The sequence below is a fragment of the Agrilus planipennis genome, unplaced genomic scaffold (assembly GCF_000699045.2).
Source record: "Agrilus planipennis isolate EAB-ADULT unplaced genomic scaffold, Apla_2.0 scaffold191, whole genome shotgun sequence".
Classification (NCBI taxonomy): Eukaryota; Metazoa; Arthropoda; class Insecta; order Coleoptera; family Buprestidae; genus Agrilus; species Agrilus planipennis.
In genome coordinates this window covers 41,499-53,425 of record NW_020438901.1, presented here as the reverse complement: position 1 = coordinate 53,425, position 11,927 = coordinate 41,499, and the positions used below count along the sequence as shown (strand labels likewise).

General features: G+C 35.0%; 1 protein-coding gene across 1 annotated transcript; it reads left to right on the top strand.

The window, feature by feature from the left end:
• Positions 1-456: 456 nt before the first annotated feature.
• On the top strand, positions 457-11,927 carry LOC108740910 (aryl hydrocarbon receptor nuclear translocator homolog; the record flags this gene model as incomplete). Its single annotated transcript, XM_025973283.1, has 7 exons — positions 457-637; positions 7,344-7,492; positions 8,740-8,860; positions 8,907-9,089; positions 10,200-10,514; positions 10,573-10,860; positions 10,978-11,927. Coding segments are annotated over 7 exons (1,722 nt in total), but the record flags the coding sequence as incomplete, so codon positions are not given.

Genomic DNA, 11,927 nt, shown 5'->3' with positions numbered 1-11,927 from the left:
ATACATTTCACAAATTTTAGTGACTACTATTTCTGCTTTTTATAAGGTCATCTGAGGGAGTACAATTTAATAATTAGATGTATTAACCCACTACATCTACAGATCTTAAGTAGATAATGCCTATAAATTAAAAAAAAGAAACTCATTCTCATTGATTTATAGAGTTGGAGTAAAAAAGAAACAAAACGTTACTTCTTTTTGATAATGTGTGCTTCATAAAAAAGTTTTACTAATTATTTTCGGTAGTTGGAATGAATGAAAATAGAGTAGGTCAGAAGTCTAGGTCCGAAATGAGAAAATTCGATGGTCATCGAGTATCAGAGTATCAGAAGAGCGAATCTAAAGTTTTATGAATTTAATTTTTAGAAGGGAGCTCTGAAGACCAGGAAAGAAAATTGTTGTACTTGTTATTTAGTCTAGTAAAAACTCTTGTGCTTATTTTTGTAATGACCGTTGGTTTTTGTCTCGACTTACTGTAGGGAGAACCATTGCGAGATTGAGCGGCGGAGGCGAAACAAGATGACAGCTTACATCACCGAGCTTTCCGACATGGTGCCCACCTGCAGCGCCCTTGCAAGAAAACCGGACAAGTTGACCATCCTTCGGATGGCCGTCGCCCACATGAAAGCACTCAGAGGTGAGCAAATTATCACCAATAGCACGATTACTAACACCTGCATACCAACCACTATTAAACTGTCGGAAAATATGACAGCCAATTATCTCTCTTTAAAATTATCGGACGCATTTTGCCTGTTCTTACGCTGGCTGCCAATAATTGAGAAAATTACACAGCCGTTTGCTCCTACGATATTTACTGGTAATTGCACGGCTGACGATTATTATCTATATCGAAATCGTAACAATCTTTAAAGAATCAGTTAGATTCGCTTCGAACAAGATGAGAAACAGCCACAATCCATTATTTTTCTCTTTCCCGCGCATCTTCTTTCTGCCTTTTAATTAAATAAACTTGTCGGTAAAATCACCCTTAACTGCACAATATTCATTATTTACTGATTTAGAAATGCTTTTGTTTTAATTCTGTCAATCAAAACATTCGTCTTAGTTGATCAATGTCAGTTTTTTATAATGGCATTAATGATCGCAGTTATTCTTGCAACGGTGAAGCAAGCGATATACGGGAGAGGGAGGACGTTTCTACTTCTGCCTCATCGTTAAGTAAGCGATTGCCGCGCACTATTTGCTAGAGCGGATTGATTTCTGTCAATTAACACACATAATACACATTTTTTTTCATGGACACGTAAAATTTATTGCCTTCAACTGTATTCATTGGGCATTCGGAGACCGAATTTCCAATTTGGGTTTCTATTACAAAAGTTGGTTTTAGTTAATTTCATTTTATTGAAAATGAGATAAGCACACTATTTTCTCTACAATTTATAAAATTAGTATATTCAATATTCTAATTAAATTACAAGTATGGCGTAGATATAACAAAGTTTGATGACTATCTAAACTTGAGTGGTGCACGACATTAAAATCTTAATCGTAGCAATCTTATACATTAACCTAACCTAACCCTATGACTTTACTTAAACACTAGATGCATAATACTTTAGCTACGTACGCCCATGAGGAAATCCTCTCTTAGCATAACTTAAATAAGACTCATGGTATATGGTGCTTGACACATATAAGCCAAAGAGAAACCTTTCCCACCATGGCCTAACCCATTAGGTACCGATGAACCTCTGGTATAAGGCACTTCACCCAAGTAAAGCAAAGTAACCTAACCCAAACTAGCCTAACCTAAGCCTATAGGATAAAACACTGAACATAATTCAGTTGGGGAATCCCCCGTTACAATTATCTAACATAAGTCCAAGATTCGTAGCACTTCACACATGTGAAACAAGTTTCTTCCACTAAATATTGACATTTAAACACGTCCGACATGTCAAAATTTGTAGCTAATTTGTATAGTTAGTTCGATTCTTTTTATTAGACATTTTAGTGGTGAGTCAATTACAGAATGTTTTATATCATTAGCTGTCTCAGCTGCATGCATTTTCTTTACAAAGATAGATACGTGGAATATTATTAAACAGTGTTTGTTTTTATTAACAGCACTTACGAATTTCTGAATAACCGAATGTAGGTGCATTACTAAACACTAACTAATACAAAAAAATGCGTCGAATTGATTTTGCGTGACAGTTTTGAATTTGAAAAGCTAAATTTTGTTCCGGTTTTAAAACAACGCTTTATCTAAACATTTTTTTTTAAGTGTATTTACGGATCGCTAATAGCCATTCACTTCAGTTTTAATGGCTAAGATGATATGCACATTCATTTTTAATGTTTTAGAGGTCACGAACAAAAAAAATACTTACAGCTATATTGCGGAACAGTGTTAAATTTATAGTTGTTTTTATATTATGTTATGGAGCAAGCCACAAGGGGTTTTCTTTATTAATAAAAACTGTAACAAAGGTATTTCATTTGCAATAGATATTCTATTGTCGTCAATACCATTCGAAGAAAGAAAAATTATATTATTTATAGATCTATGATCTAAGGCACAGTATGTCTAAATGTGACGCATCTTTTTATGTATGTGTATCGTAATAAATTACTGGGTACGATATGCAATCTTTGTGCTATCCTACATACGTGTATAATAATATACAATACTAATGTTAGCCGAGACATGATGTCTTTCGTTTCAATACCAGAGTTGTATCCGACTAGGTTTGAGAATATAAATCATCTTCTAGATTGTTTTTACGAATACTGTATCGCGGTACAGTTAGTGGGCAAAGATAAACTCCAGTAATAATTTGTAGTTGCGGTGGCATTAATAGACGATCTTTAAAAATTGAATCGACTTCTTCTAATTCCACAATTAGTAACAACACGAAAAACAGAAAACAAATAGGTACAATTGTAATTATTTTTTCCACTCTATAGAGATATAATTGTAGGTATTGCATTTTGTGACTAAAAATTAAACTAATGAGAACTTTGAAAGAATGCGATTTGGGTCTCCACAAACGAAGGAGGGTGCGGGGCGAATACGGGCTCGGCTGTAACCTGGTGCTGGGGTTTATTAACAAAACTATAAATGAATTGTATCTGTTTGTTCATAAAACTATGTCTAACATTAAGTTTGACTTGACAGTCGCCAGAAACCCGAAGGTTATAGGTACGTTGTATTTTTGATTTTGCAATTCCTGGTGAATGTTCTCTGAGCGATTTTTGTCTATTATTTTACCTTCATATTTTTGGGGAGAAGTAGCAGCTATCGATTAAGCCATATTAATTATTATTATGCTAAAATTCTTACGTTGTTGGCAAATTATCGCTTGTCTTGCTATTGCTGTTAAGTCGAAAAGTTTTTGATCAGTAATGAGGATGTTGGTCCACGCTTGGTATTTAGTTTAAAGAAGCTACCGAGTTTCCTACATATGTGTATACATACGAAATTTTTATAAGATTGAAATGCATATTTCACCAAGTATTTTCTTTTTTTGTATTTCAAGTATTATCAATATTCATACTGTAAGGAATGGTTAAATTACGGTGCAGTCAATCCATCGAGGTATTTCTCTCCAGTACTTTCAATATAACGATTTTGAGAAGATTATTTTAGGAAGTGATACTGCTTTGGTGCAATTTATAAATTAGGTAATCCAAATTAGGGGAGGAGAGTCCAGCCTGTCGTTACGAGGGGGAGGGCATCAAGTTATGCGTTACGTGACGATTGTAGAACTGAAGGGTGAACAGATTTAAATGTTTATACATTGAAAAAGGATATGCATCCTTGGGTTGAGATTTCGGCTACATTAGTAAGAGGCTGGACAATCTGTGGAACTACTCTACCAATTCTTCGACTAATAGATAGCTTTACAACTATGAGTAATTTGAATAATGCAGGGTATATTTTATTATTTCAATATTTGTAAAGCACCTCTGGACTGGGTTATCAACTATATATAGTATTTGAATAAAGCATTTGCAAATTTTGTTTGGAGACATGCAATTTGAGTTACGTGAAAAGAAAGACCGATCTTTCACGTGTTAACGGAGTTTTTTAAACTCATTTTACAATAAACGTTATCTTTTGGAGCACGCAAAGTTTCCTTAACAAATCTTTTCCTAGTAACGGACTACGTTTAAAAAGTTTCTAAGAAACCAGCAAAAGGTTTCGCGTTTTACTTCACTGCACGCATTTTGGCATTTATAGTAATATTCAATAGTTACATATTTATTACTTGAATATATATTTTAAAAAGTCGATATTTGTTTGGGGTATCTATGCATATCCAAAAATTGTAGGATTAGGCGTAACTGGCATATGACCAATGCATTTTTTTCGGACATTGGAGGTGTGAACGTAAAAAATTGGATACTAAAAAGGAAGTTAAGCTAATCTAACACAATCGTAATCTAATCTACATAGTAGAGCCCCAGTTGTATAGTTTTATCAATATTCCATTTTTTACAAAAAAGACAAAATTGACCTGTAAAACCTACAACTGTCAGGTTTTACTAATGCCTGAAAAGAGGGAATGTGTTTATAAAGGAATAAATTGTAAGTATTGAACTGTCTTAAAATGTTTGACGTTTTATTGCCCCTACTGTGCATTTAGACTTGTAATTTTAAAAATCAGAAATTACCTTTTCAAGTAACAGAGTTTTAATTTTTACTCAAAGAAAAGTCAGGAAATTAATTTTTGGTTTAGTTTTATTCGATTTTGTGAATTAATCCTATACGGAGAGGTCAGCTTGGCGTTATGGTCTTGTTACTAGGGAAAGGGTGGGGCTCAATGTTAGCATTACGTAACGATGTTATAATTAATTTAAAATGAATTATTGAAAATTGAAAGACCTTTTTTGTAAATGAAGCCAAAAACTTTTATAATGTTATGTAATGGAGTAGTAAGGTGTGAAAGGGGTCAAAAATTGATTAATTTGTTGTGTGTCGTTCATCATTGATAAAAACAAACGTGGAAATGTTTTGGTTTATTAGAAATGTTAGATTAATCTGGCGTGTTTTGTTGGCGTTGTTGTGGTAATGTTAAAACAAGATCCTTAAGCTGCCCGAGCTTTAGAGGCTGTATCTTAATATCTTCATGTATGGGGATGTTTGAGGTCAAGCGGTTTAAAAAAGAGTAAGAAGCGTCTTATGGTAGGTAAGAGCGGCTGCTGCATTTCGTTATCGGTGCAATCTTTGGAATGCTCTTCCTCGGAAATTGCCCATGTTTATATTTATTAAGGTGAAATAGCAGCAAGTGGGGTACCATTTAGTCACGACCGTAGTATTTTATTATTTTTGCGCTGGTATATCTACATTAAACCGGCAGTGTCTTCGTGTAGTTATAACCAAGGCACATAACTCAAAATCGTCGTATTCTTTAAAACGAACGAACGAACGAACGAAAGGATCGTTCTTTTTATTTATTCGCTTTATTCCCTTTCGATATTCTTTTTCGAACCGACACATATACTCTCGGTAACAGTACGTACCTGAAGTACTTGTAACCCATACCTATCGTTGTGTTTGTGTATACGGTTGTTCGATACGGTGGTCTTTCTATAAGAAGACCAACGAACTGACTGCCTTCTTCTACTACTCGGTAGCTACCTTGACTGCCCTTAGAAAAGACTCTGCCGATGCTATCTCGTTAGTTATGGGCCACAGGAAACCAACTCGTAGGGAGAAGAAGCGTACACCAAGATTAATACCCTTATTATTTAAATAAAGTACAAATGTGTTCTCTCTACACCGCTATACTATACTAGCCGTCTATTTTATGTCCGCGTACTTTGAAAATAATTAGTGCATTTATCTCTATTTATCTTGCTACTTTCCTCTACCAACTAACTTATAGAGCCACCATATACATGTTTCTGTTTTTGCTTTGCTTTTCACGATCTCTATTTATTTACAACTTTCCTTTACAAAACAAAAAGAATCCGAATGCATTTTGCCTTCCAACTACCATAGATTCGCACGTATTTATTTTCTTACACATTTCTATCTGTTGTCTTTGAACTGCAAAATAAGTTAAAAATTTGCGCTTCTTTTACTTTATTTAAAAACGGTTGGTTTATCTCTCTCTCTTTCTCCCTCTTTATACTTTAAATCAATTTTGAACCATTTGTTTAAAATGTATAAAAGCTTTTGTAGTTTTTGAGGGTTCGTCCGTACGTCCAAATGAAAAACAGAACCCTTATGGGATCACTCCTGTGTCAATTTGCTCCTAATATACTGGACTGATTAAGTTGAAATTTAGTGCAGGGTCGCATAACGTAAATAAATTAATTTTTGGGCGACCAATAAAAAATTTAAAAAAAAGTTTTACAAACCGTACCGTATGACATACCAAACGAAAGGGCTTCTTGTAAGGATCTCAGGTGAAAATTGACATTTTCCCTCTTATTTTTAAAACTACAGACCTTTGAATTAATTTAGAAAATAGTTCTTTAGATACTAATTAAATTAATAAGAAATCTATAGTCTGAACATAACGTGGTAAATGTTTCAATAAAATTATATGTTTTTTTTTCAACTACAATGTTAAGTTGATTCTTGGTTGAGGGTTCCGTACGTGCAAATAAAAAATGGAACCCTTATATGATCACTCGTGTGTCTGTTTGTTTGTTTTTTTGATTCACAATCAACAACGAAACAACATTGATATACTAATTTTAACTACCTCGACAATGTAAAAAAAATGAATAAAAGGTGTTGATTGCCGTACCATTTTATCTATTTTTAACTAACGTAATAATTTCACAAGACTTTCATTGCTTGTTGCATCGGAAAAAGTTACAACTTTGTAGACATAAATGTGCCATTACAACATTGTTTGCGCAATCCGTTTTTACGAGCTTGTATCCATTAATGTTTAACAACATTTTAATTTATTTTAAATTTCGTGCTATTACGATCAATTTAAAACATTATTCGTTTTCTTTTTTTTTTTTGTCAGCGACGTATCTGTTATTGGTTTCGTTTTAATAAAAGAAAGTTTATGCATACACGTGTCGTTATGATAAACTCAGGTGCTGAGCGCGCGCTATTTCGGTTGAATTGCGCTTAAAATATTTCCACATCAGCTTATTTAAATACAAAGAACTTGTGAGCAGCACAAGAAAAACGAATATGTATATGTATATAGTCATTGTATTATTACCGATTTAGTCATTGTTCCAATGTTTTCTTACCTTTTTGCAATTGCAATACGTTACGGCATTAAAAATTAAAAAAAAAAAAAATGAAGAAAAATAATGGCACTTCTTGTACTGCCAAGTTCTTGAAACTTAATTATTGTTGAATCTGAAAAAGACAATCATTTGTCCTCTTGCAGAGCAAGATTGTATGCAAGGGAAGGCAACATTGGAACGGGCGTATATCGCTGGGGACCATCAGAAATCTTCAGAACATTTAAATGGTAATGCAGAAGGTAAACTTTACCTGATGTGCATTAAATATATATTTTTTTATTGTACCATTGCGGTATGGTCTTTTTTAAACTAAAGCACCATCCTGCTGCATGATATAGGTACCTAACTTTAACAATACGAGATAGAAATTATCTTTTTTACCTGCTTCTTTTAAAAATGCATGACTTGTTGTTGAAGAAATTTTATTCTGGGTCTGCTAACACTCAAATAAAATTACAAACTTCCATCAAATAAGCATTTTGTACACGTTATAAATATAAATTAATACGTACTTATCTATGTCAAAGAATTGCTCACAATTTCCAAAATATTTTGTTATTTGTTGGTTTGTTACTTTATCGCAATTTTTAAATAATTATCTTGTAGAAATTACTTTGTAATCACGTAACATTATGTCTGCTATAGTTCTCCGTTTTCATAACAACAATGTCTTCAGCATTGGGGTCACTAACGTTACCGTTTTCTGTTTTAGAAAATCGGTATATTTTAAGCGATACATACATACGTCGACGAAAGACAGACAGTACAGAGCATTGTTCTTACTTACATACATAATACGTACTAATTTTACATATTAATTATGCTCAGCTTTTAACGACCTCTCAAATAAACAACTATTCAAACCCACCCTTAACCGAACAAAATTATTGCACTAATTTTAGTTACTTGCGCGTTATTTTTTTTTTCTGTGGAAGTTTTGACAAGATATTTTTTTACACAGTGCAAGGTAAGTATAAAGAAATATTTTACCGTTGAAAATCTATTAGCGATAGATAAGTTTACAAAGAACGTTTTAAAAATTGCCCGTTACCGTAAGCAGCCATTTTGAATTACCAAGAAAAGTCACACTTCGAATATAAATTATGGTACAATACAATACATACATACATCCGTTTTAAAACTCTATGAGAACACTTGTTGAATATTAATTAGATTCTTATTCATTTGCACGCAAAACAAAAAGCGCGAACGACGAAAAAAATAAAACGTCGACCGCATTTTGCAAAAGAAAAGTAACGCCATTTCATCACCATGGCATTTCCTTGATTGAAATTCACACCTTAATGTTTATCTTACGCCAATAACCGAATTACAAATATGTATTTACCTGTACACATATTATACCATGCAGCAAGAAGAATGATTTACAATCAATAGTTAGAAAAAGGATTTTTCCCTTTTCATAGTACGTACGTACGTATCTAATAAAAATAGTCTTTAGTTGTAGAAGAAGAGTTTGTTAGTGTATCCGTCAGGACGAGGTTCAGACGGGCGGCCAGCTGTTCCTTTCGTTTCAAGAAACAGTACACGGGCTCTTTGGCTTGTCGCTCGGTGAAAAATTTCGCCATCGCGGCGCTCCGACGCGACGGGCTGTCGTACTCAGCGATGAGCAGCGCTCGGAATTCGGGAAATGGCAGCTGTAAACCTTGGTACGGGCGGTACCAGGCTCGCGCTTCCCCATCCAGCTGGTCGGCGGCGACGTCACTCTGTTGCTGCGGATCCGGTGGGCCGTGCTGATGGAAGTGTTCCTCGAGGCGGGTCAGGAAGACTTCGGGATCCATCTCAGGTGATCCGCCGAAACGGGGCAGTGGGCCAGGACGTGGGGCGGATGGCCGTGTTAGGCGATCCAGCAATTCCTGGACAATGTCGTTGGTGGTTGGTTTTGGGCGCCACTGACAGTTTTCGAAACCCTCTGTCAGTAGGGTAGGCGTTTGTGGGACGCTTGTGGCACTTTCCGCCTTGGCTGCTGGTACCTTGGGCGTTGAGGGGCTGGGCCACTCATCCTGAACCTGGAACCGGGCAGGGCTACCGGCGACCGGCGTTGGCGGTGCTGGTTGTGTTGNTTAAATTACAGGAATTGTTTGTTTATATAACGAAAAGACTGATTTTTAAACGAATGGTACTGTTACAAAGCACTTATTTATGATCTTTTTCGTCTTAACTTTAATTGAAGCTATTTTTCAGGATCTGTCTAAATGTGTTAATTGAATTTATTTATTATTAAACGTTTGGTTTAAAAAATTGCGACAAGTTTCTCACAAAAGCTCATGGGTTGTTGCAGCCACGCCAGTTAAATTACAATTAAGTAAAGTGTAGAGTGTGTTATTTGTTTTTAATATAAATCGCGAATACGTAACAACCCTTTGAGCGTATTAGAAGGCATATCACATTTCTTTTAATTACTGGGTACCACTGTAGTTAATTTTAAGGAAGTTTAAAATAGGCTACAATTTACATTCTATTAACAGTAGTTGCAATAAAAATAAAACTTATTTTCTTTAACTTGAACAGCAAATATAAAATAGTAAGTTAATTTACAAAAAAATCTTTTTTTAAATCTATATTAAACGGTTGTTTTTTATCCATATTACTGATACACCTTTAAGCTGGAATCTGCAAAAGTTTCAGATTATTAGCTCTTGGTTAATTGGTAGTATGCATAAAGTCGAGGGCACAAAATAGTCTCACATTTGTTAAGTACTCATTACATTTGAAATGCATACAAATATAAGTAGAATTTACTACTTATATTTTTGAAAATAGGAACTCATTTGAGAGGATACTATCAAATATGCGTACAAAAATTTGAGTGGAGGGAGTAGATTCTCAAAGTAATAGAATAAAGTCCCTTAGTATACATTTTAAATTGAGTGGTTGCTTTAAAAATATTAGACTATATTAAGCACTCAACTATATGCACAATATCCTTGAGTTTTTTCGCTTAATTTTTATTTTATTCGAATGACGGTTTTTCTAAGTAGGGAAAATATTAGATATGTTTACAGGTGTGCAAATTGATAGGCAGAACGAAGAAGAGTTACATGCATCACATTGCTGTTTAGTGGCCATTGGAAGGTTACAAGTTACTTCGACACCTAATACCAGTGACCTTTCCGGGTCAAACAATACAGCTGAATTTATTTCTCGTCATTCTATAGACGGGAAGTTCAGTTTTGTGGACCAAAGGGTAATGGGTATATTGGGATATCCACCAACTGAACTTCTGGGTAAAAGTTGCTTTGACTTCTTTCATCCGGAGGACCAAACGCATATGAAGGACAGTTTTCAACAAGGTATTTCGGTGGTTTTCGTTCTAAATACTTCCTTTTATTTAATCGTCCTTTTTTATAGTTCTAAAATTGAAAGGTCAAGTTCTCTCAGTAATGTATCGTTTTCGAGCGAAAAATAGAGAATGGGTGTGGCTACGTACTTCGGCCTTTGCATTTCTGAACCCATACACCGATGATGTTGAGTACATTGTCTGCACAAACACCACCGCTAAGTCTTTACATCCAGGCACCGAAACAACCCCCGAAACTACAGAATCTGTAGCGTACCAGCAACCTGGGTTAGATTACAGCATGCAACGAAGAGATCCAGGACTTTACTCTCATATGCTTCCCACCTCGCAAATACAAAGTAAGTAAAATGAATTGAAAATATATATATAGTACAATTTGTCAGTTAGCCTTGTAAGAAATACTTGTAAAGTGGTTGACGATCTAGTAATTGTTAAAAAAGAAAATTTATGTTCAGCTCCTCAGCAAGTGGCTAGGCCAAGCAGTGGCCAGAATGTATATAGCAATTACGAGCCTACGGCGTCACCTATAGCTTATGGTTCTCCATCTCAAGCCAGTGCAGGAACTAGCAGTACAAACGTTTTGAGTCGATTAGCAAAAGGTACTACTACAAGTCCAACTCCTGCAGCGGCTCCATGGAGCCTGCGCCAACCACAAGCGGCTCCAGAAGGTTACCAGTACAATCAGCCTAGTCCTAGGTCACCGGGACCTACATATACCCAATTGAGTGGCGGTACCAGGGGTGCAACTGGGCCAACTTCGTACCAGTGGACTTGGCAAAGTTCAAACCAAGGCTCAGATTCTGGTGGTGCTGGATCTAGTGGATCTGGTCAACCACCGCAGCCACAGTCACATGAACTATCAGATATGTTACAGATGCTAGATCAAGGTGGTACGGCCTCATTTGAGGACCTGAATATGTTCAATACCACTTTCGAATAATAAATTAACTTGTGAATGGACAGCGGGTGTGGTTTCCGAGTTAGTGTCTTATCAAACTGTGGTCTGACTTCGGAAGAACAGTACCCTGGCTATCAACGAACGCTTTGTGGGTTTTTATCTATGTAGTGGTTACAAAATTTACAGGTTTCCCTGTGCGTTTAAACACTGGGAGTGTGTAAAATATTTCGTTGATTCAAACGGAGGAATTTGTTGCTTAAGAATTTTTTTAAATATTATTTTAATTTTTCTTTAGATATTTTCGTTTTCCTTTTTAGAAATCATAAATTACGTGAACTTTTAATAAAAAATTCTTTTTTAATTCTGTAGTTTTTATTTTTAATTATTTAAATGTCTAGTTCCAAAAACTAGTGTCGTGTTTAAGTTGAAATTTAAAAATATCTAACAACACTTAATTAAATTACAGGGAATTGTTTGTTTATATAACGAAAAGACTGATTTTTAAAC